This window comes from Rhizopus microsporus (genome assembly GCF_002708625.1).
Source record: "Rhizopus microsporus ATCC 52813 unplaced genomic scaffold scaffold_4, whole genome shotgun sequence".
Lineage (NCBI taxonomy): Eukaryota > Fungi > Mucoromycota > Mucoromycetes > Mucorales > Rhizopodaceae > Rhizopus > Rhizopus microsporus.
In genome coordinates, this window is record NW_019671919.1 from 1,343,844 (window position 1) to 1,368,255 (window position 24,412).

The window sequence follows — 24,412 nt, forward strand, 5'->3', positions numbered from 1 at the left end:
AAAAAAAAAAAACGAACATTGTCTGAATTTGAAGTGCGAAATGCCCTGGAATATTTCCACACTTTTTTTTTCTTTAAATCTTTAACCATGTTTCAAAAAATCGTCAACTTTTGGTTTTCTAGTTTTATTACTGAACGCCTTTTAGCAAGTCCTTTATTCAACCGTATGGCTGCTAAAACACATCAGCATGTTTCTACAATCACTGAAAAGGGTAAATTGTTCGCAGTAAAAACATTGACATGATTTAATTTTTTTTATTATTCTCACAGGTGCTAAGACAGGAGGAGAATTCATAAAAGCCTTTAGAGAAAATCTTGAAAAGGAAGCCAGAAACTCTGGTAGAAGATAAAAAGAAAGGCTGCATATGGGTAGTCTCTGTTGTTGTCATATTTGCATGTATTTATTCTGTTTAGAAAATTAAAAATATCTAAAGGTTATAATCATATATGGGACTTTATTTATTTTAACAGAGTCAATGATAGTTGGCTGATAAACAGGTTATTCTTCTCTTGCTGTCTCAATGAGACTTTTTTCTTCATACGCTTGTTTTCTTTCCAATAGATCTCTCAATCGTGTGTCGGATCTTGCAAGTTTATGAACAAAGAGACGGTCAATGCTTTTGCCATGTAAAGTGAATGCGAGGACTCCATTTACATTCTTTCTCATCACGTCCTCCAGTAAAACGAAATCGCCTATAGACAAAGTACGAGCTGGTATTGTATTTCTGTCCCAGACTGTCGCTTGAATTACCAATTTATAGTCAACTGATAAATACGTGTTTTCATAAGGTTGTGGATTCTCTGTGAAATCAGTCAAGGTGATGATAATTTTGTTTGGAGTAAACTCATGGATAGCGACAACCATGCCAATATAGTCAAAAAAATCTGTACGACTATTGGCAATATCACAGGTTCTTAATAGTGGCCTTCTTCTAGAAATTGGCATAAGAAAATAAAGAAAGAGAGAAAATCCTTCTTTTCATTGATGTGTATTTTTAAAAGGGACAGTCAAAATTGCGTAGTAAATGGACAACATTTGATCTTTGACAGTCTTGCCTTTATAATTTTCTGCAGCTCAAGTTTATTAAAGCGTATGATATATGTGAATATACAACATGTAAGAGTCGTGTTTCCTATTCTTTCAATAGACACTGCTAATATACATTAATTGTCATTGTGTGTTTTGTTTTTGTTATCCATACAGCATATAATACTGTGCAACTGGTAAATTGTGGGTCGTGCCTGCCTCAATTGCCGCTGTCTCCACTATGACCTCGGATGTGGCTATAGGCTTTCTAGCCGTATTTTATTCTCAGTAATATAATAAAATATAAAGCGTTTCTTATTGTTCCTTTTACATCTTTCTACGCCGCGTATCGTGGTACTAGTGTCTAACTATGAACTTTCAGAGACACAAATCACTGGACTTATACAACGCCACTCAGAAAAGCAGGGCGTGAATACACCTTACCAGGTGAAATTCTCAAGGGGCTGGGAATCTCTTCCAGTAAGGAACTCAGGAGTAAAATCCAAAGATACATGAAAGGCATGATGGAGGATTTTGGTGTCAATACAAGGAAGTTCTTTGCGATTCGCAGCAAGCATGAAGGCAGTAAACTGCACGCAAACTGGAGATTGACAAGCAACACCTTCACAGACTATTACTACCAACCAAGAAATCAGCACAAACGTGGGCCCGATACAGTCAACACTGTGTTTGGAGTAGTTACCACGAGCATAACCACGTTCGAGGCCGGAATGAAGGCAACGGCAATTGTGGAAGGCACGACCTACAATCTTTTTTACACAGTTGAGATTTTCCCCCCAAAAATGGAGGCTCATAGTTGCACTCTAAACATAAAAGGCGATTTCTTTAAGGGTGCAATTACGTAAAAACTTATGTTTATTGTTTTTCTATTGTCCTGATATGCTTATGTCGTCCACTGATGAACCAAAAGATGACTGAAAAGGTCATGACTGCACCTATCATTAATGATGCCCAATTCATCGTCTTGGTTGTGACTGGAGAAACAGAAGGAAAACAAAGGATGATACCAAAGAAACAGACCCAGGCAACACTGATCGCATTGAGCGGTAAACCAAATTTACCAAGACTAAATGGTCCCTTTGGCATCTTGTTACGAGCCCATACAAGTCGACAGAGTAGTGGCAAACCATAGGAAATATTGACAGAGATGACAGCTGTACTCATAATGGCTTGCCAGTAAATGGTAGATGCAAACGACTAGAGTTCGTATGAGTAATTTTTCAATTTGATAATATATATAAAAAAGGCAGCTTACAGGAAGGATAATAAGAATACAAATGATCAATTGGACGATCAGGCAATTTGCAGCAATATGATTATCTCCCGAAAGCTTATAAAGAAACTTGGAAAACGGAAGACATCCATCGCGAGCCATTGCCCAAGCAATATGAGCTGCAGCTAAAATAGAGTTACAGAGTGAACCGATTTGGGCAACGAGCAAAATGACTAAAAAGAAAGCAGTGACAGATGGATTGCTTGTTGCGCGTAAAAAGAAAGTAGCCACGGGTGCCTCTGATGTGAGCAATTCGTCTACATCTTGAATTGAGAAGAGAGTTGAAATGATAAGAACAAAACCTTGAAATATTGCACTCAAGACACAGATAATGATCCCACGCGGAGCCGTGGTCGCAGCGTTCCTGGTTCCTTCAACTATCTGAGCTCCACATTCATAACCAACTAACGCCCACCCTGCTTGTAAAAGACCAATGAGGAATACCATACCATTGTTGTTGTACCCTGTATTGTTTGAGAACTCTGTAAAGACCCATTTAGCTGTCTTATGAGTAGGAGCTAGGGCCGGAACGCCAACGATAATAACTAAACTACCAATGAGGACCCATATGACTACACAACTTATGAGTTATTTGAGACAGTTGAGCACACAATTTACCCATAAATTTGTTCAAGTAAGTGCTGTACTTTATGCCTAAAAGGTTGTAGAGTGTACCAAGCACCATGAGGGCAACATACAACCCCACATATGCGCCTTGTGAGGAAACTTGTGTTATGTTTAGAGTATTTGATATGGCAAATATGAACTGACAGCTAGTCCATGCTAGTGTGATGGTGACAGTTTCTAATCCAATCAGATAGGCGTATCCATTAATCCACGCCATGACTATAGAGATCAATAAGTAACGCGTCATCATTTTTATATCCTAGTATTACATGGTCCCCATTTCTCGTTACTTAGTAGTAATGACCATGAATAAACACCACCAGCTAAAGGATAGGCAGATATGACTTCCGCCATTGATAATGCAATACACATAACAAAGGGTGAGACAATAAGCCATCCCCAAAACAAGGAAGAGGGTCCACCTGCGCTAATACTTGGGCCGAATCCCACCATCCTACAAATAATCTCCTTAATTTCTTCAAGCGCCGTTTTTTGAGGGATAAATCATACCAACTAGGAAGAACAGCCATCGTTGAGAAAGCAAATCCAGCTTGCACAAATAAACTGATCTCTCTTTTGAATTCTTGTTTATAACCCAAATCTTGTAAACGCTGAGCATCAGCGTCTAGTTGGTTTGATTCTATATGCTGAACATCAAGTTTATCATCTTCTTGATTTATATGCATCTGCCTGGCGTAGATCAGTATAACTCTATGTTATCTCTCGCGATTTACCTTGTAAAGGATATATTACTATGTTTATAGAATGAAACGATAAATTAAAAGCGAAGAAAGACTTTCTCACCTTTATGCATTTTGATTTTTATCCCACGAATCGTTAAGGGAAAGTGTATTAATGTAGATGGCACAAGTACTACCCTGAACCCTCGGGTCATACGCCAACCTAAGATAAGACTGGCAAAGTCATGTTCATATGATTTGGTAGGAATACCTATCTTGAACAAGATTTGACAATATAATTCTTTCTTTCTGCTGCTTAAGGAGCATTAAACAACGTCATGCGGCAATAATCAGCGCATTTCATTCTTTGGCCACTACAGTCTATATTATACATAGGCTCCTTTTATTATTATTATTATCATTTTTCAAGCTTTTGCCGCTGCAAATTCACTGATTCCGTAACATCTTTTAGGTTTTTCTCTGCTTCATGTATCAAATTGCTTATCTCAGATATGTGCTTATCCAATCTGTCTTTAGTTGACTTTGATAGATATATAGCATCATCCCATTCACTCTCTTTTCCTTCCGATGTATGAGTGGCCAAAAGTATCGGCTTCTCTGAGGCTGTCTTTTCAGGATCTAAGCGACTTAGCCATTCCCAGAGCTCTTGTTGCTCTTTTGTGTCATAGCTCTGCTTTTGTGGCATGGATACTTGTTCGTTACTTCGCGAAACTCTGTCATGACGTGGTATAATGTTACAAATTTCATCGAGTTGTTTTTCTATAAAGGACATTTTTCTAGCAATAAATATGTTGGTAATGACCATTAGAACCAGGCAAAAGATCATGAAATGACTGGCACTGGCAGATTGAGTGGCTCGTGTGATATGGCTAATCAAATTGTCCATGAACCCTTTTGATTCAGGCTGTGATACTATATCTTTATCTTCTTGTTGCACAGTTGCCTTTGCTGATCTTCGCCCCTTACGCTTCTGTCTTTTCTTTCTCTCTGTCTTTTCTTCATATGCGCCAAATTCAGATGGATGCTCTTTAAAGTATGTACGAAGGGCAGCGTCAAGATCCTTGTAGTACGTTTGTTGACCTTCTATACTTGCTTTTTCAATAGTTGCTATATAAACAGTCAATTGCTTGAACTATTCTTGCACATGTCTACTTACACTTTAACCAAGAGGATTTTGAAAACTCTACAGCAACTGTGACCATCACTCTTACTTTCTGCTTTCCCGCCCACGTAAAGCAAGTACGTGTTTTACAGCAAAACGCGCTACCAGAGGGCACATCAGGAGTGTTTGTAGTGACCAATACAGTGACATAATTATCAAAATCTTCGTGAAGGATCTCCTGTGTCAGATAACATTTTGTAGACTTTGGGCCAAGTGAATTATTCAAGGGTTTTATGTATGATAACTCCCTAACAGATTTGACATCTCCCTCTCCTGGCTTCCAATCTCCAATACTTAATTCTGATAATAACGGTTATTTTTATTTCAACACTTGTAGTGCTTATTTTACCTGTACTCTTTTGGTTGTCCAATAGAAACGTTTCAAGAAAATCACTATGAAATAGCGTTTTATAAATCTTTTCAAGGCTTCCACGATAAGTCATATCGAGCACCGTGTTGGGATAGTGTTCCTGACAGTCGCATTTTGTCTTTTCATGTAACTGATTGAATGGTTCCTCATCTGCCTTTTTAGTACCATTCATTGGCACTTGATTCCCTTTGGCTGTCTTTTCTGAAGCCTTGTTTGACTGTGCTGTTGAGGAAGCTGCCTCGGGACCATCTTGATGATTTGTATTACTTTCTGATCCGTTTACATCTTTTGTTGTCGTTTGCACTGTAGCTATTTCAGGTAATAATTAGCTTGATTGTATCAAATGATATATCACATACCTTGCTTATTTGTATCCTCTGGTTCTATATCATCACCCTCAGATGACGTATCTGAATCGTAGTCCGAGTCACCATCTTCCACTGATTCGCTTTCTTCTTCTTCATCACACTCGTCAAGTTCATCTTCTTTGGGTGGAAACAGATCTGGTCTACAGTTATGCCATATTTCTACCATGAGATCATATGCTTGGTCTCTAGAAAGAAATGAAGCAAAGAAATACTAAATGAAACATGTGTCAGTCTATTGTGTGATCTGCTTTCTATATGGGTTACCTTTGCACTCTCTGTTGATATCTGAATGGCATTTGGGATAAAGTAAGCGGTTGATTTCTTTTCAATGTTTGTGATGTCAGCAAATGCGATGACAAGCTAATATAAACAATTAAGACAACAGCGAAGTAACGGATCAAGTAAAGCTTATTTACATTTGTAACCCAACCAAATATATTTGCATTAAAGCACAAATGATTCTCAGAGACATAAATACGACCTTGCAGTAATATTTCCTTTTGTAGGGCACAGCCATAGTCTATCGCATATTTAAGTTAAAACGAATTATAAGCAGAAAGATAGGCTTTTTTTTTTCTTTACCTTCTATCAAAGAGTCGTCTTCAGGGACACTTCGAAACAGGGAATGGAAATCCTGATTTCTCTTGACGCTTGCCAAGTCATAAGTACTGGCACTACTAGGAGCAGCATAAGAGTTGCCGCCATCAATCGAACTTCTGTCACCGTTCGTGTTGTCTGAGTTTTGTCGTGGCTTTATCTTTTGTGCCAAAGTGGTGGATACTTTTTGAATAGTCGGGTTTTCCTTGATTTCATTTATCAGGTTAGATGTCAGACTCGATGCTCTCGAACGAGACTTTTTTTTGGGGGCTGTAGCTGACTCTAATAAACTTATGGCTGAGCTGTTATTGACCTTGGGTCCGGATTGTGGAGAATGATCTGTAGTACTGCTCATTTGGTTAGGTGAAGACGCTCGACTTATTTCACCTTCCTTAAAGAAACCATGTTGAGCATTAACAGAGGGTTCAATAGGTGTTGGTTCTGATACCTGAATAGGCGGTACATTGGGTGATCCCTCTGAGTTTCTTCGAATATTCGGTGGACGAGCCAGACTAATGTCTAATGCAGGTGGTCGACCACCAGAGACCGTGTTGGAGTGTGACCTTCGCTTAGAAGCCGTGGTATCATTTACATTCAAGCTATCCATCTTTTATGTACTTGAAAGAGAAAGAGAAACAGAGACAAAAAGAGAGAGAGAGAGGTATTACTTCATGAAATTACTTTTTTTCTTTTTTGAAACAACGACAAACAGCCAATTTCAGCATGAATTTGCCACAATAATAATGACATAAGAGCCAAATGGATTATAAACCAAGCAATATCTTTTCTAATACATCTGCAGGTGCTGTTGTAAATAAAGTAGATGGATATATGTGACTGCCCCAGCTTGGATGTAATAATATATGACAACATCCAACATTTTGTATATCAAATCTTGAGTCAAGCATAATTGTTCCTTGTACATCAGGATAAGGACTTGATCCAGGATGACTAAATACCTATATAAAAAGAAAGATTATTTTATTGTTATTATTGTTACTATAACTATAGTTACAGGAAATCCGGAAGCAGGGTCCATCATATCTGCCCACATACCCACAGATTTTATTCTATCAACTACACGACGGCCCCAACTAATAAACTAAAAAAAGAGAATATGTTATTTTCATATCGCCATTATATCCCCTCCTTTTTTTTTACTAATTCAAGTTTTATATCTCTTTCGTCATTGACTTCCTTTGATAAACCAACCATGTCATGCTCACATTTCTGTATCACCGGGACAACAAGTAGCTGTGCCTTTTGACGTGAGCTTAACTGTGGGAATATTGAATCAAAATCTCTTAAAAATCTCATAGGGGGTTTATAAGCTGAATATTCAAAGATAGATCCATTGTATTCCAATATCGTGGGTTGTATCACACAACTTGAGGTCTTGCTTGTTAATCTTTCTTTTGAGTTTGTCGACGTCATATGACAACAAACAGAAAGGAACAAAAGGTGCTGATGAACTGTTGAAATGCTAATCAAGAAGCTTTTTTTTTTTCTTCAACAGTAACTCTAGACAATTTATTAAACACTGTGTGACTCCGTCTTGTCTTTTTTTTTTTTTTTGAAGGTAGAGGTGTCGCGCGTTTGCTTTTAAATTTTTTTACCCTTCTTTTTCTTTTTTTTGGCTGAGCATACAACAAAGAATGCAACCGACAGAAGCAGGCGAGCTACGTGAGCTCCTTAACAGGGTTTGCGAAGCAAGACGTATACCCCCACAGGCTGCTATACGATTAGAACACATTTTACAAGAATATAAGCCAAAGTTGGTCAAACTACTCGATGATCCACCCAAGAATTCTCAACACAGATCCACCATTGAAAGCGGTAAACATGGCTTGATATGATTGTGGTTATGGCTAAGCCAATTTTTAATGTAGGAAAGGCAATCATCAACACAATTGAATACAAAATCAACAAAGAATTCACCAAAGAAGCAATATTCCTTTCAGATCATCTCAACTTGGACGAATACGAATCTTCAAGATTATTACTGGAAGGAACGCGTCGGACCAACAAAACCTTTGCTCCAGCAGTCGATACCGCTATCTATTTGTATCATACAGAACGCGACTACGTTCTGACCATCTTGAATACCATTTTAGAAAGTATAAACGATCATCAAATCGACAAACATATTCGTTGTATATTTCTTGATTTTATGGTAGACATTTATCTGAAAGAAGCGGATTCCTTTGTCAGCAAAATTCTCAAATCTCTTCAAAATATGAATACAGCGATAAAAACGATCAACAAGGATACCATGTCTCAACAAGTGAAACTGTGTGAAGGCACACTGTCATTTAGAATTAGCCAGTTAAACGAAGAGAGAATATTGCTTGCGCAGGTTTTATACCATATTGCATCTTTATTATGGCTATCGGAAGCAGATGTGCTATCACTCATAGACACTGTTCGAACTACCACACTGCTAAATCCTACTGCTCCCTATCTCTTGGTTGCTCTCCTGGCTGTTATTTCACCTAAATATTTGGAGGATCAGTCACGTCATGGAACGAGTTTTTGGAAAAACCAAGAGTCAATGAAAAAGATGCACGAAGCTATTGTTGATAAAGAATGGAAGGTGGATGGTGTCAAAGGCGCTGTATTACTGCAGTGGTCTATGTTCAATGCCAGGGTAAGAGGCTTAGGGATCAGCAGCCCATTCAAGCTAGATGAACAAAGTACTACGTCATTATTAAAGAAAGGCATCGAGTTGGATGCTTTTGGATTCTTGAATCAATATTTACTACACTTTAAGCAGGAGAACGGAACAAGTCCGGATATGAATAAAGTAAAGGAAAGTTCAGATGGGGAATCAACCATGGTCATCGACGGATTAACTGTTGATCCAAGCGACTATTCTAAATTCTACGCAGACATTGCACCTGAATTTCAGTTGATTGTCGTACACCAGCTTGAATACTTTGCAGAACTCTTCATCCTCAGACTATCCTCACAGCTGCACCAATTGAAAACTGAAGAAGAGGATGCGATCTATCAAGTAGGCTATTCGAACGACGCTCATACCGACTACGTAAAAGATAGCGCCAAAAAGCAAAACCTAGAAGCCTTCTTGACATTACTTGCATCTATTTACAGAGGCCATTTGAACGCTGGAAACAGATACTGGAAGCGAGAGCATGGGTTATTCGCCTTTGTGAAATGGCTATTTGATTTGAAAGTTGTTGGCACAGTTCGTGCTGCCTTTGACTTTTTGGCGTCAATTTCTACCGGCGATGAATGCGCTTCTTACGCATATGAAGTCTTGTCTATGGGGACCAGTCAGGCAGACATCAGCAATAGCCATTTATTTTCCTGGGGAAAACTGTTTGCCACCCTTCAGTTTTATGCCGCTGAGATATACGGCACTCTCCCTGGTGAAGAATGTCCTTCGATCCCTGAGACAGAAGAACAGGTCCTATGCTCATTATTGCATCTCTGTCAGCAAGTGGTACAGTACTCTTCGACAGCAAGAATTGCCATTTGGGAAGACCGTTTGCTTAGGCCACATGAGTCTATTGTGAGAATGATCAGTTGCCCAACATCTGTAGATTTACGTGCACGACTCTATAGCCTTTTGGCAGCCTTCTGTTCCTCTTGGGGTGGTGGCATCAACGGAATTGGAAAACGGATCTCAATTGAGGTTTGGAGCACATTGGAGATATCTGATCTTATTTTATCAGACAAGAGAATGGTAGCTGCTCCTACGGTTACTCCTCCCAGCACTACAGCGACCGAAACATTTCTTGGTAGCTTGGCAAGCTTGAATGCTCCAGAGCCCGTTCCTGTTGCGAACAACACACTTTCAACTCCTGCGACTCGCTTCTTACTTCCTGATCAGTCATCCGGCTTCTTGATCGAGTTTGATTCAGAGAAAAACAGCATGTCATACACAAGAACTCTTAGTATTCTCAAACTAATGGCCTCCCTTATTCATAAACAAAGCGAAAAGGACATTCTTATCTCAGGCTATTCCATGGCTGAGCCCTCTATTCCACCTTGCTTAGGAAGCGAACATCGCTCACCTGGAACTGCACCATACCTTTCTCTGGTTATCGATCATATATTCTTGAGTCTCAACAATTTGCAGTTTACAAATCCCAATAACAAATGGCAGTTGACCGACGCTTGCTTGAAAGTAGTAGAAAACAGCATCATGTCATTTGATTTAGAGCCACTTTGTGACCATGTAAATCAATTGATAAGTCAATCTTCTGGCTTGACTGTCGGTAACGAAGACTACATGAGCATCCTGAGAGATTCAAGCACTCCACAGTTAAAACCATTTCAATCAGGAGGAACCCGAGATGCATTGATTGCTTACATTACACATCCAGGATTTGACGTTATGGTGCGCATCCTATCCGGTGGCTCGCTTGTTAATGAATTATACAGGATCATCTGCTTGAATGGGAACAGAACAAACGAAGTGCAAGGATCAAGAGCCAAGAGAAATCATTACTTTAGAACATCGCTTACTCGATGCCTTCGTATCATACACAAAGCCATGACAATACAAAATGCATTTGTAAGCGTGCTATTACCTCAGCTCAACATGTGCTCAGAAAAGTTACCTGCAGGAGAACTTAAACTTGGCAGCTATGTCTTTCCACAAGTGACAACCAACTTGACTTCTGTGGGAAGAACGATGCTATTTAACACTCAAATCATTACACAAATAGCACTTTTGGTCTCTGATGAAAGCGAAGAAATATCTATCCTAAGTATCAACATTTTACGCGCTCTTGCTTTACAACCCAATGCAAACCCTGACAAGGTGCAATTCCCCAATTATGTTAACCTGCCGATGGGCGGTATTGGTCAGCAGCTACCTGGTATTCTATCTTCAAGTCATGAAGCAGCTTCGATCATATTGGGTATTAGTGAACGTTTGGATGTTGAAAGCATGGAGAACATAAGCTATGATAATTATAATTATGATATCAATACAATTCCATTCTGGCGTGCTGAGAAGACCCTTGGTTACGACTATAGCAATGAAGATGAAGATGTTCTTGGAGTGACGCATCAGTATCCTTCCATACGTATTGCTATTTTGGATATGCTTATTTCCTCCCTTCATAAAGATCAGCCGTCACCCACTCTGTCCGAGTTCTTGCTTGGTTACGATGTTCAAGAAATTGTAGAAAAGGGCTCACAACAAAAGTCTATCCTTACTTCATATGAACAAGATACTAGGCTGAGCTGCTTGTTTTCTATACTAAACATACTGCGAACTTACAATTCACAGCAATCCAATTCTTTGAAACAAGGTCAAAACTCTGTAGAAGTTCATCCATTAGTTGCCGAAAAATGTTACTATTTACTCCATCAGCTTTGTTCTAGAGAATCAACATCAACTGCTACTCTGCACTATATAAGAGCTAATGGAGATGATCTTTTGGTTAATCAACTTCGGTTTATTGTGCCTAGAGTTGATACTAGTCTGGTTGCAATTGAGCAACACTTTGCGGGCACTATCAAGTACGCAGCAGGAAATGGAGTTCAAACAGATTTCTTTACTTTAAAGTCCATGCTTAACCAGCGTGCATGGCTGCTCAAACTGCTGGCATTAGAACTTCATGTTCGTAAGACGACAGGCACTGCATCTCTATTGGAGTCACTTTATGGCCATGATACCTACAGCTCACTGGACGTCACAAACAGCTTGAGTGATCGATTCGGCTCACTACGCATTCAAATGTCTGGTGACTATCAACAGCCACACTGGAACCTGCTAGAGATTACGAGTTCACTCGAGTTTTATTGGCAAGATCATAATCTGGGGCCTGCCTCTGTAGATATCACCAAAAATTACTTTAAAGACTTTAAGCCAAAGGACTATGAAACGGATGACCTGGCAAGTCATTGTAAACTCTTTGATATCCGCAGCGTTTATAAATATCTTAGACAGACTCAAAAGGAAATGCTCAGCAGAGGCACTATACCTGAACAAGAGATTATAGCAATAGAAGAAGAAATGGGAAATATCTTGCAGACTTTAATGGCTGAAAATAGAAGTCGCCAAATCAAATCAAGCCGCTTACGTTGCCTTCAAGCATGGAAGCAACTAGTTGAAGTTAGCTTACTCGACTGCTTCGATTCGCTCTCTCGCCCTATTCGAGAAAAGATCGCCTATGATTTACTTTCGACTCTATGGAATAAGCTAGAAGAAGAAAGTTATCAAGAAAGAGTTGTTTTACGAAACATGAGCGAGCTTATTGTCGTCCTATTGGCAAGACTAAAAACAGACAATGATACATCAACAACTTATCTTAGTTTACCAAACGAAAGGCTTCGACAAACATTCTATGGTATCATTCAATTCATTTGCAAGCGTGTTATTACGATTGATATTCGTAGCAATTTGTATATCGCCTTGGTCATTTTCCTGCAGTACATTGATCTATCTAACTATTCACCTGGTAACTTGCAATTGCTTGAAATCATCGACAACGAAACACAAGAAAGAGTGCTGGATATTCTGTGTAATGATGCCGTTGATGCCTGGGATACACACAAAGATGCAGCCATTGTGGCCATTCAATCTCTTTATGTCTTGTTCCAAAGAAGTAAGCGCACATCCATTCATTCTTATCTTGCCAACAAGAATATGCTGCATCTGCTTGATACATCTGCCATTCAAGCAAACGATACTATATTAATCCCTTAAAGCAATAAACATGAATAATAATAGTAGTACACAATTGAATTTCGTACTAAAATGTAAATTGATCCAAAAAAAAAAGCTTTGTTTTGCATAGTACGAACACTAGTTCAGTGTGACTGTAGTAGTAGTACAGCCATAGTTTGGTGTGAAATCATGACGCGTGAAAATTTTGTGAAATTAAACAGGCGCGCGCTCCTACGCGATGTATAAAAATGGGGTGAGAGTTCCTGTGCGTGAGGTTGCTTCTTAATGTAAATAAATAAAACTAAATGTCATCACTGGGTGAAGCAGCATATAAACTCGCAAAGGAAGCCAAGCGTACATCAGACTTATTAGTTACACCTTACAATGATGACCTTGTTCAGACATTATGTAGAGAAAACCGTTTATTCCATAATAAAGCAAAAACAACTGTCGAGAATATGAAGGCTAGTATGGATCCAAACATCACAAGAGATCCTAGTAAAATATCACAAGTCATGCTTTATCATTTAGCTACGAAAAGAAACAAGCGTGTATTATTTGCATATCATCGTCAGCGCATCAATAAACTTAAAGAGATTTATTGGAATGTTGGTTTACAGTCTGAACATCAAAAGGAAATTAGAGCAAGTTTAGGTCCAGGAGAACATCAATTCTTGGAGGGTTACGTAGAACTAGTGAATGCATACAAACAACACTTTTTAGACATTGACTTGGGAGGTAATGGTGGGGTTGGACTTGATCCTCCCAAGGATTTATTCATTCAAGTCCGTGTCATTCGCGATGCTGGTGAGATTACAACTGAATATGGTATATTGAACCTTGTCAAGGGCAATCAGTTACATGTACGTAGAACTGACGTAGAATCTCTTATCAAAGCCGGTTACTTGCAGCATGTCACAGAATAAAAAAGAAAAAAAAAAGAAAAAAAAAAAGAAGAGCAAAACACTTTATTTATTAATAAACTACATTCGCGACGTACAACACACTTTTTATGTTTCCTTGAAAAAGGCCTTTTCGTATTCCTTCTTTTCTTGTCTATTCTTATCAGCAAATTGTCCCTTCAATCCTCCTGTGCTTTCAAAAGCATACATGGAACCACCGATGGCGAGACATCCAAGAGCCATTTTACCAAATGAATGAGCTAATCACAAGTACAATGTTTAGAATATAAGCATTTTCCCATATTATCTCCCTTACTTCTAACACCAGCCAAGAAACCAGCTGCACATCCACCAATTGCTGCATTTAAAGCATCATCCTCTTTGCGAATATCTTTAGCTACACATTCACCAAGAGTGAAAATACCACCCATAGCGGCTATTATTATTGTATTTAGCAAATCGTGTCTTGCGTCAATGACATTCATTTACACTGATTTACCGAAAATTGCAATTGTTCCACCAGTTCTGGTAAAGACACCTTTGGCGCCTGAATGATGTTTCTCGACAGTATTTTGCATGGCAGAGACAAGGAGACCGAGACCAGCGGAAATACCAGCTGTCTTTCCTGAGTCTAAGAGACAATCTTTAGATGCAGTCATTGATGGTAAAGAGTGGGGTTAAATTTAAAGAATTGTAAGGCTGCCTCCTTTGAAGGGTTCTAAAAAGTAAAATTTTAACACCCCCTCCATTGAATAACGGACTTTAAAAGCCAAAATGACTACGTCACTTTTAGACTGCAAGAGGCGCAGACACAGCAAAGAGAGACTGAGAGAGAAAAAAAAAAGCTTCTTTATCTTATTGATTAAAAAAAGAATAAAATGGCTGATGGTAAAAAAGTATACAAATGTATTAGAATCTATATTAAATATTTTAATAGACGTTGAGAAAGAAATTAAGGCTGCTCAAGCAAAGCGTAAACTAATTACTGAGGAAGATATTAGTCAAGCAGTTCTTAATAATGAAAAACATGCAAGTTTAACAGGTGTTTCTTATGACACTGATCTCTATACAACTGATAAATATTCTGGATATGTAACATCTATACCAACAAATGAAGATGAAGAGAATGAAGATGACGATCTTTATCAAGAAACAAGGCGTAAATTAAATTCATACACTGCTTCTAAAGAATTCTTGAATGAAGCAGTTCAAGGAGCAGATTCACACGATCCATTTGCCGCTTCTATGAGAGAACGTACTATAGCAGGAAGACAAAATGAATATCAACAACGAAGATTCAATCGTATGCTTTCACCCACTCGTAAAGATGCATTTTCAGAAAACAATGATACCGAATCAAGATCTTACTCTGAAGTTGCTCGTGAAGTCGAACTTGAGAAAGAAGAACAAAGAGTTCTTTCAATCATTGCTCAAAAGAAAAAACAAGAAGCAGAGACAGGTGTAAGAGCTGAAGTTAGTACAGAAGCACCAAAGAAGAAGAGAAGATGGGATGTTGCTACACCTGTTCAACAACCAGATGCAACACCGGTAGCAAGCGTAAAGAGATCTCGCTGGGATGCAACACCTGCTCGACCTAACGACCTTGATGCTACCCCAGTTCGTAAATCGGAATGGGACGATGTTGAAGCTACACCCAAGGCAACGACGAAGCGTTCAAGGTGGGATGCAACACCTGTAGCCAACAATGTGAATGTAGCAGCCACTCCTGTTGGTGGTATGGGCATGATGACACCAACCCCAAGTCAAATGTATCTGACACCCGAAGCTTCTAATGCACTTCGATGGGAGCGTGAATTAGATGCTCGTAACCGTCCTTTGTCTGACGAAGAATTGGATGCCATGTTCCCTACTACAGGTTACAAAATATTAGAACCTCCTCCAGGATATGAGCCTATTCGAACACCTGCACGTAAATTGACAGCTACACCTACACCCATGGGTGAAACTGGATTTGTTATGCAAGATGAAGTAAGAGCTCCAGTAGCCATGGAACTCCCTCAAGAAATTCCTGGTGTGGGTACTCTTCCTTTCTTCAAGGAAGAAGATATGCAGCACTTTGGTAAATTGCTTGACAACAAAGATGAAAGCGCCATGTCTGTTGAAGAATTGAAAGAGAGAAAGATTATGCGTCTGTTACTAAAGATCAAGAATGGTACTCCTCCTATGCGTAAGGGTGCTCTTCGTCATATTACAGATAAAGCTCGAGACTTTGGACCTGGTCCTCTCTTCAATCAGATTCTGCCATTGTTGATGTCTCCAACATTAGAAGATCAAGAGCGTCACTTGCTAGTTAAAGTCATCGATCGTATCCTGTACAAATTGGATGACTTGGTTCGACCATTTGTTCACAAGATTTTGGTCGTCATTGAACCTCTTTTGATTGACGAAGATTATTATGCTCGTGTAGAAGGTCGTGAAATCATTTCGAACCTGTCAAAGGCTGCTGGTCTTCCTACTATGATTACTACCATGCGTCCAGATATTGATCATGCCGACGAATACGTCCGTAACACAACTGCTCGTGCATTTTCTGTCGTTGCCTCTGCACTTGGTATTCCTGCCTTATTGCCTTTCCTAAAAGCTGTCTGTAGATCCAAAAAATCATGGCAGGCTCGCCACACTGGTATCAAGATTGTTCAACAAACAGCCATCTTGATGGGTTGTGCTGTCTTGCCTCACCTGAAAAACTTGGTTGAATGTATTGGTCATGGTCTTGAAGATGAACAGCAAAAAGTTCGCACGATTACCGCTTTGGCTATTGCTGCTTTAGCAGAAGCAGCTGCTCCTTATGGTATTGAATCTTTTGACTCAGTCCTTAAGCCACTTTGGACAGGTATTCGTAAGCATAGAGGCAAAGGTTTAGCTGCCTTCTTAAAGGCTATTGGCTACATTATTCCATTAATGGATGATGAATATGCCAACTACTACACAAAAGAAGTCATGGTCATCTTGATTCGTGAATTCCAATCACCTGATGAAGAAATGAAAAAGATCGTTTTGAAGGTCGTGAAGCAATGTGCAGCTACTGACGGTGTCATGCCAAGTTATATCAAGGAAGAAATTTTACCTGAATTTTTCAAGCACTTTTGGGTTCGTCGTATGGCACTTGACCGTCGTAACTACAAACAAGTTGTTGAAACTACTGTTGAATTGGCTAACAAAGTGGGTGTTTCTGAAATTGCTGGTCGTATTGTCAATGATTTGAAGGACGAAAGTGAACCTTATCGCAAGATGGTAATGGAAACCATTGAAAAAGTGGTTGCTAATTTAGGTGCTGCTGATATTGATCCTCGTCTGGAAGAACTGCTTATTGACGGTATTCTTTATGCCTTCCAAGAGCAAACTGTGGAAGATGTTATCATGTTGAACGGTTTTGGCACTGTTGTCAACGCACTTGGTATGCGTATCAAGCCTTATCTTCAGCAGATCTGTTACACCATTTTATGGCGTTTGAATAACAAATCAGCTAAAGTACGTCAACAAGCAGCAGATTTGATCTCACGTATTGCTGTCGTCATGAAGAGCTGTGGTGAAGAGAAATTGATGAGCCAGCTTGGACAAATTCTATATGAATATCTTGGTGAAGAATATCCTGAGGTTTTGGGCTCTATTCTTGGTGCACTAAAGAGTATCGTGAATGTCATTGGTATGGCAAGCATGACACCTCCCATTAAGGATCTCCTTCCTCGTCTTACACCCATCTTGCGTAATCGTCATGAAAAGGTTCAAGAAAACTGTATTGATCTTGTCGGTCGTATTGCTGATCGTGGTGCAGAATATGTTTCTGCTCGTGAATGGATGCGTGTCTGTTTCGAGCTTCTTGATCTTTTGAAGGCACATAAGAAGGGTATTCGTCGCGCATCCGTAAATACCTTTGGTTATATTGCAAAGGCTATTGGTCCTCAAGATGTCTTGGCTACATTATTAAACAATCTCAAGGTTCAGGAGCGTCAGAACCGTGTATGTACAACAGTTGCGATTGCCATTGTGGCCGAAACCTGTGCTCCTTTCACAGTTTTACCAGCATTGATGAACGAATACCGTGTACCTGAATTGAATGTTCAAAATGGTGTTTTGAAGTCTTTATCATTTATCTTTGAATATGTTGGAGAAATGGGTAAAGACTATATCAACGCAGTGGCTCCTCTATTAGAAGATGCCTTGATGGATCGTGATCTTGTGCATAGACAAACTGCATGTACAACCATTAAGCATATGGCATTAGGCGTAGTTGGTCTTGGATGTGAAGATGCTCTTCGACATTTACTCAATTATATATGGCCAAATATCTTTGAGACAAGGTATGCTTTATAGTTTTATATATTGTATAGTTTATTAACTTTGTAAATAGTCCACACGTTATCAATGCTGTTATGGAGTCAATAGAAGGTCTTCGTGTGGCATTAGGCCCAGCTACTATTTTACAATACACTCTCCAAGGCTTGTTCCATCCTGCGAGAAAAGTGCGTGAAGTCTACTGGAAGATTTATAATACATTGTATATTGGCAGCCAAGATGCTTTAATACCATTTTATCCACGTTTAGAAAATGATGAACGCAACACCTATCAACGAAACGAATTGGATTACATTCTCTAAGTTTTTTTTTTTTTAAAAAGAAAATAATAAAAGCATCATGTATTTAGTTTCATTTATCATCTTCTATCTTCATAATAATAATAATTCAAATACAATTTTTTTTTATTTTTTTATTTCTCTGTGTATAATATCCCCAAAAAAATTGAACAAAGGGGGAAAAAGAATATGCTTATCGATCAACTTCACCAAACACAATATCCATTGTACCAATGATTGTGACCATATCTGGAAGCAAGTGGCCACGAGACATGAAGTCAGAGCCTTGGAGGTGAGAGAAACCAGGAGCTCTAATCTTACATCTGTAAGGCTTGTTGGTACCATCAGAAACTAAATAGACACCAAATTCACCCTTGGGAGCTTCGATGACAGTATAGGTCTCACCGGGAGGAACAGAGAAACCTTCAGAGAACAATTTAAAGTGATGAATCAAAGCTTCCATATTTTCCTTCATAGCAGCACGAGGGGGAGGAGTGATCTTCCAGTCATCAGTCTTGAAGGCGCCTTCAGGCATCTTATTAACACATTGGTGAATGATACGGAGAGATTGGCGCATTTCTTCCATACGACAGAGATAACGATCATAACAGTCACCGTTTTGACCAATGGGAACATCAAATTCGACTTGGTCATAAGCATCATAGGGAGCTACCTTACGGATATCCCACTTGATACCTGAGCCACGGACGAGAACACCAGAAAAGTTCCAATCTTGGGCTTCCTTTGCAGTGACGACACCAACGTTGCGAGTACGGATCTGCCAGATACGGTTACCGGACAAGAGTTCTTCGATTTCATCAACACGATCAGCAAATTGTTCAGACCAGTCATGAATATCTTGCAAAAGTCCGTGAGGAAGATCAAAAGCGACACCACCTGGACGAACATAGGCAGCGTGCAAACGAGCACCAGAGACACGTTCATAGAATTCCATCAACTTTTCACGTTCTTCAAACATCCACAATAAGGGAGTCAAAGCACCTACATCCATAGCGTGTGACATGACAGCCATGATGTGATTCAAGATACGGGTGATTTCGCCAAACATTGTACGGATGTACTTGGCACGTTCGGGTACTTCAATGTTTAAAAGTTTTTCGACAGCTAAGGAATAAGCTTGTTCATTTGTCATCATCGAAACGTAGTCAAGACGATCGAAATAAGGTAATGCTTGAATGTACGTCTTGTATTCAATCAACTTTTCAGTACCACGGTGCAATAAACCGATGTGAGGGTCAGCACGAACAATTTCTTCACCGTTTAATTCGAGAATGAGACGAAGCACACCGTGTGCGGCTGGATGCTGAGGACCAAAGTTGACTGTGAAGTTACGCATTCTACTCTCTTCCTCATCGCGAATATCTATATAAATGTGTTATGCAAATCTTGAATCCTGAACTGCTGTATACAATAGAAAATTGGAAAAGTCAGAAAGAAACTTACCACCAAATGATTTATCTTCAGTGATTGTAGTGCGTGCATAATCATCATGAGTGTCTTCTTGAGTGAAATGAGTAGTTGCGGTTGCCATTGTACGTAAAGGCTTATAGTTTCTTAATGCTGTAGGTCTAAGGAAAGAAGCACGGGCTGCACTGGGGGCTGCATTAGCGAATTTGCGTGCCCACAATCTAGTAGCAAATGACATGTTTATATATTAACACAAGAGTGGGGGGAGTTGATGACTGGTTATTGTAGTGTTGATATAATTGTGTAATGAGATGAATTAAATAAAGAGAAAAAGCTACAATTAGTTTCTTTTGTCTTGATGTTTATCTATTAAAAACACTAATTACCCTTTTCGTGAAAAAGCTGCACAGTCTTTCTTGTCTTTTTTTTGGTCATAGATAAATTTCAAGCCAGGGCAAAAATTTATTCAAAGACCGCCCACTGTTTTCAAGCGACCCGATTAGACTAACCGCAGAAATGATGACGTAGCAATTCTGGCATGCTGAACCCTTAAGGAGATGCTAACATCAGAGTAATATATAGAGGCAATACGCCTATATCTGTAAAGGTAACGTTTGCTTTTATGCTATTTTATGATAGAAGAATGTTTGTTTATTAATCTCATCATATGCAATACAGTGTACTATTTTGGCTAAAGCTGCTGTGATACCAGCTGATGAGTTTCGAACGGCTATTACTTACTGCCACTGTTTCGAAAGACTAAGGGAAGTGATGAATAACTATATTTCTCAATGTACATCATGTGTGATGCTTGAGCAGCTACCGTTAACCAAGGTTTTATATCTGAACAAACACCAGAAAAGATAACAAAGGCTGTATGATATCCTCAGGATTGGTCAAGACAGCCAATGTCCCAAATGGATATCTCGAAATATTGAGCATTGCCACTTTTGTTGTAAGCAGGTTGAACAAACGTTTATTTTCTTTTTCTTTATTTTTGGCGTAAAACTGGACCATTAAAGGAACCATTTTCTAGGCTACTGGTAACCTCGTCCTATTTAGTTACAGGCAATGTCGTCTTGTTTAGTCTTAAATCTGCGACACAGCCAAAGCTTATTGTAAAATTTTGTGAAAAAAAAAAATGCATTGATCAAGAAATGCCCTGATTGCCTTCAAGCGATTGCTGATTAATCTTTTTTTTTTTTTCATTAAGGACTACATCATTCATGTGTTTTCAGGCTATAGAACAGATAACAAGTAGATTATCAGAGAAAAAGAAAAGCGCCTCAAATGAATATATTTTATTACGATTAAAGAACAAAAAGTCAAAGTGTGGGAGTAACAAAATGAAGTTTTTATTTAAGTAAGCAGTAGTTTGATTTCCAAAGAGAGAGCTTTGAATAAGTAGAGATTTTTCTTTTGATAGCCAAGTTTAGAGAGCAAGTAGAGATTTCTTTTTTTCTTCCATAAGTCCAGAAGACCACATTATCGCTAGCTTTCAAATCCAAGATGACTAGGTATTGGTAAACACGAGCAGGCGTTCACAGGCCCTTTTCAAAGATTTAATAAGCATGAGTAGGCATTTGAGTACTTGTTTGAGTATTTGATTGTTTAATTGTTTAAGTGTATTGATAAGCAGTAGCAAGTATTTTTTGAGTATTAGCGAGTAGCAGAGATTACTTTAAGGCTTTATCCCGTGAGAGATCATTATGATAGAGCAAGATTCATCAGGAACCATGAAATAGAGCCAGCAAAAGTGAATTTTCTAAATAATGGCATTAGTTATATGTCCTTTGAGATCACCTAAACGCCGTTATACCTTTTCAGCATAGGGAATGGTAAAAGCATAGAAGAATTTTTAAAAGAGATAAAGAATGAAGAAAAAGGAAAATAATGATGGTCTCTTTTATAGTTTTTTGTTTACGTGGATCATGTTATTTAAGCTGAAAATAAAAGACTCGCTCCTTCTTTCTCCAATAATGCATGAATAAATAAATTACTCATCCTCTATCTTATCCATATTAGAACACATCCAAGCATCCGAACGTCTCCTCCTTTTTTTTTTGCATAATTTTTTCACGGGCCCTTTCCTTTAGTGCGGCCGCTTGTTTACATAAAGTTGACTTCACGCACTTATACACACATAATTTCTTTTTTTATTATGATTGCTTCACTTTTTTTATTTCCAATACGTCTTTTTTTTATTTTCTATTTTCCTGGTCGTTTTCTTTAAGAATGAATAAAAAAAGTAAGGTGAGAATTAAATGTCCAAGGGAAAAAGTTGAAACGGGATGGTATCCTTTAAAAATACAGCTGATAGTAATCAAAAAATAAGGCTCTTCCCAAAGAGCACTAGACTGCCGATTCTGTGGAACACATGTAATTGATTTCATTACTGTTGTTATTTATCAATCAAAAGAAATCAATCATGATTGATCTATTAGTTAGTCACTCTAGCTTGTCTCATAAAAGTAATAATGGATTACTATTTTTCGCAAACAAGAACCAAAATCAAATCATCCTAATCATCATGTATCAAAGCCTGCTTATCAAGTATGAAACATAGGTGATTAAATTGCTGGCTTAGGAAAACATAAGAGTGTATAATGTTTTTGTTTTTATTTTGTGATATATCTTAAATATATGAAGAAGTGATAAGGGAAATGTATATCGATGAGTCTCTATATACCTCGTTATTGTATATTAAGATGAGAGAGAGCTCATTATTACAAACAGCGTCATTTTATATGAAGATAGAATTATTAAGGAACCGATTTAATTATGTCCAATAATAGTTGGGCATGTCGCGTTATATATTAATAACATGTGTTGTTGTCAGTATCTTTGCATTATTCATTCTTAGAGTATAGATTTATAGTAATCTCACACGAAAAGATTAAGTATTTATAGGGTAAATACGACATATTTTTCGTGCACATGAAAAAAAAAGTAAAAGGTAAGGTGTTTATCCTCTAATCCCTGTTGTTATATCCTTGCACTTTTCCCTTCTGCTTGTGAAATGTAAGCTAAAGTTAGCGATGATTATGCTTGTGATAGGTTTAATGACTATACGTTCATTTTTATAGTAAAGCAACGGATCTTCTAAGTCTGCATAAACTATTTCAAATGGCGCTCGAAACAGAGTAGGTTGCTAAGGTACGCGACATACTTCACTTAATGAATTTATTGGCGTGGATACTAGCGTATCATGAATGAGAGGCACTATCAAATATGTGATTTATTGGCGATGAGAAAAGGAGATTTTATAACCATGAAAAAGAATATGAATACATAAATGCATGAAATGGATAAAAATAAGCCTAATATGGAGATAAAATAGTAGAAGAATAACTCAATAAACCTTAGAGAGGAACAATGTGATGGCAGTGCAATTTATTACTGTAGTAACGAATGTTGTCATTTTGTTGATCAAGTGTAACCTCTACTTTGTCGACCCCTATGGTTAATATTGCCAAGAATACTTTTACTTATAAACACAACAGTGCATGCATTTAGTATTCGCTTTATTCATGGTCAAGTTTAATGCTGGTTCATTTCATTAAAGGGAAAAGGTGCTTTAATCAAAAGCTCGATCTCACTTGCTTTGTTTTTTTATTTTTATATTTTTTAGTTGAAAACCTTTTTCTGATTTGGTCGACGAAATAAGTTCGGACTCAGTTACCGCCTTGGGTCAGAGCTATCTTTTTCAATTTAGTTGGACAATCTTATGGATACCTATGTTTAACCGTACTAAGAGCTGATGCCTTGGCTGGCACCACAGTGGTAAACTCAGCTATCCACATATGGGCGGTCATCATCTCACACACACGGCCGCTTGGGTCTTCTCCTTTTCTATTGATGATACGGCTTCATTTTACCTGAACAAGCTCCCACATAAGTCCTTACCAAAGCTATCAGCGATGGCTGTCAGATAAAGCAATGGTGGATAGTCATTATAGGGCCTTGAATACCCTAACCGCACGCTACACATCCAGCCACTTCTTTAAGACATTGATCAAGAGCCCTTTCATCCTCTGGTTTTCGTCTTGACAAAGATTCATATAATTCAGGCCCTTACTATAACCACTGGCCTAATAATGCTCAACCTTCGTTTTTCTTTTCAATTACTTATGGAGAATTGAATTTTAACGTCGCAGCAAGAGACAAGCTCATTACTAAATTCCAACAAATATTGCACTACAACTATAACAGCCAATAACAGCCCGTATCCAACAAGTCCAGCACTATTATTCCCTTATCCTGTGATCAATCGGTCTGCATCATGTGGACTGGTTCCAAGATTATCCTTCAACTTCGTAAGAAGATGTATGTAATAATATAAAAGTAATGAGAAGCAATAAGATACAGTAAGACTGAATTAATTCTTTTTATTGATAAAGAGTGGCTCTTATTTATACTATTCAAGTTTACTGTGGGATTATATTTGGCGTGGGTCTAGCAGTTGTTCTGGGGTAAAGTAGCTTAATTAAGGGTTTCCTAGTTTTACTACTGTGACATCTGAATCAAGAAATGATGTTATGTACTAGTAAGTATTATTGTAAGGGTGAATTTCTTGGTTTCAATAAGCGTGAATTATGTTCGGATACGGCAATGTGTCAAATATAAAAATACTGCAAATCACTGAAAATTTAGAAAAAGGAACAATAACAATTGTCCGCTTCGGCTAATATTTCAG

At 38.4% G+C, this 24,412-nt stretch overlaps 11 protein-coding genes across 11 annotated transcripts; 4 read left to right on the top strand and 7 right to left on the bottom strand.

Annotated features, from left to right (window-relative positions):
• Positions 1-42: 42 nt before the first annotated feature.
• RHIMIDRAFT_276885 (uncharacterized protein) lies at positions 43-1,116 on the bottom strand. The gene is made up of 2 exons (XM_023612656.1): positions 270-1,116; positions 43-211 (listed from the first exon to the last, which is right to left on the bottom strand). Exon 1 carries the CDS (start codon positions 943-945, stop codon positions 499-501), a length of 447 nt encoding a protein of 148 aa, XP_023468686.1. The 5' UTR covers positions 946-1,116; the 3' UTR covers positions 43-211; positions 270-498.
• RHIMIDRAFT_235734 (uncharacterized protein) lies at positions 88-349 on the top strand (the record flags this gene model as incomplete). Its single annotated transcript, XM_023608407.1, has 2 exons — positions 88-211; positions 270-349. The coding sequence occupies 2 exons, from the start codon at positions 88-90 to the stop codon at positions 347-349; spliced, it is 204 nt and encodes a 67-aa protein (XP_023468687.1).
• A 350-nt stretch (positions 1,117-1,466) lies between the features above and the next one.
• On the bottom strand, positions 1,467-1,841 carry RHIMIDRAFT_235736 (uncharacterized protein; the record flags this gene model as incomplete). Its single annotated transcript, XM_023608408.1, has 1 exon — positions 1,467-1,841. One exon carries the CDS (start codon positions 1,839-1,841, stop codon positions 1,467-1,469), a length of 375 nt encoding a protein of 124 aa, XP_023468688.1.
• On the bottom strand, positions 1,837-3,762 carry RHIMIDRAFT_276886 (amino acid transporter). Its single transcript, XM_023612657.1, has 6 exons — positions 3,682-3,762; positions 3,458-3,633; positions 3,217-3,401; positions 2,939-3,166; positions 2,303-2,892; positions 1,837-2,244 (listed from the first exon to the last, which is right to left on the bottom strand). The coding sequence occupies exons 2-6, from the start codon at positions 3,631-3,633 to the stop codon at positions 1,903-1,905; spliced, it is 1,521 nt and encodes a 506-aa protein (XP_023468689.1). The 5' UTR covers positions 3,682-3,762; the 3' UTR covers positions 1,837-1,902.
• Positions 3,763-4,045: 283 nt separating this feature from the next.
• Positions 4,046-6,752, bottom strand: RHIMIDRAFT_249881 (uncharacterized protein; the record flags this gene model as incomplete). The annotated part of the gene is made up of 7 exons (XM_023610670.1): positions 4,046-4,755; positions 4,805-5,110; positions 5,160-5,489; positions 5,540-5,759; positions 5,813-5,908; positions 5,965-6,068; positions 6,131-6,752. The coding sequence occupies 7 exons, from the start codon at positions 6,750-6,752 to the stop codon at positions 4,046-4,048; spliced, it is 2,388 nt and encodes a 795-aa protein (XP_023468690.1).
• Positions 6,753-6,909: 157 nt separating this feature from the next.
• RHIMIDRAFT_235739 (uncharacterized protein) lies at positions 6,910-7,579 on the bottom strand (the record flags this gene model as incomplete). The annotated part of the gene is made up of 3 exons (XM_023608409.1): positions 6,910-7,104; positions 7,161-7,247; positions 7,307-7,579. 3 exons carry the CDS (start codon positions 7,577-7,579, stop codon positions 6,910-6,912), a joined length of 555 nt encoding a protein of 184 aa, XP_023468691.1.
• A 110-nt stretch (positions 7,580-7,689) lies between these two features.
• On the top strand, positions 7,690-13,042 carry RHIMIDRAFT_312136 (uncharacterized protein). The gene is made up of 2 exons (XM_023614783.1): positions 7,690-7,981; positions 8,035-13,042. The coding sequence occupies exons 1-2, from the start codon at positions 7,801-7,803 to the stop codon at positions 12,828-12,830; spliced, it is 4,977 nt and encodes a 1,658-aa protein (XP_023468692.1). The 5' UTR covers positions 7,690-7,800; the 3' UTR covers positions 12,831-13,042.
• Position 13,043: 1 nt separating this feature from the next.
• RHIMIDRAFT_312137 (GINS complex, Psf1 component) lies at positions 13,044-13,717 on the top strand (the record flags this gene model as incomplete). The annotated part of the gene is made up of 1 exon (XM_023614784.1): positions 13,044-13,717. Exon 1 carries the CDS (start codon positions 13,097-13,099, stop codon positions 13,715-13,717), a length of 621 nt encoding a protein of 206 aa, XP_023468693.1. The 5' UTR covers positions 13,044-13,096.
• A 5-nt stretch (positions 13,718-13,722) lies between these two features.
• On the bottom strand, positions 13,723-14,513 carry RHIMIDRAFT_224735 (uncharacterized protein). Its single transcript, XM_023607512.1, has 3 exons — positions 14,193-14,513; positions 14,010-14,129; positions 13,723-13,953 (listed from the first exon to the last, which is right to left on the bottom strand). The coding sequence occupies exons 1-3, from the start codon at positions 14,350-14,352 to the stop codon at positions 13,802-13,804; spliced, it is 432 nt and encodes a 143-aa protein (XP_023468694.1). The 5' UTR covers positions 14,353-14,513; the 3' UTR covers positions 13,723-13,801.
• An 11-nt stretch (positions 14,514-14,524) lies between these two features.
• RHIMIDRAFT_213404 (ARM repeat-containing protein) lies at positions 14,525-18,391 on the top strand. The gene is made up of 3 exons (XM_023607247.1): positions 14,525-14,581; positions 14,631-18,015; positions 18,066-18,391. The coding sequence occupies exons 1-3, from the start codon at positions 14,572-14,574 to the stop codon at positions 18,310-18,312; spliced, it is 3,642 nt and encodes a 1,213-aa protein (XP_023468695.1). The 5' UTR covers positions 14,525-14,571; the 3' UTR covers positions 18,313-18,391.
• A 90-nt stretch (positions 18,392-18,481) lies between these two features.
• On the bottom strand, positions 18,482-19,840 carry RHIMIDRAFT_287107 (putative NADH-ubiquinone oxidoreductase; the record flags this gene model as incomplete). The annotated part of the gene is made up of 2 exons (XM_023613444.1): positions 18,482-19,671; positions 19,753-19,840. 2 exons carry the CDS (start codon positions 19,838-19,840, stop codon positions 18,482-18,484), a joined length of 1,278 nt encoding a protein of 425 aa, XP_023468696.1.
• Between the last annotated feature and the right edge of the window lie 4,572 nt (positions 19,841-24,412).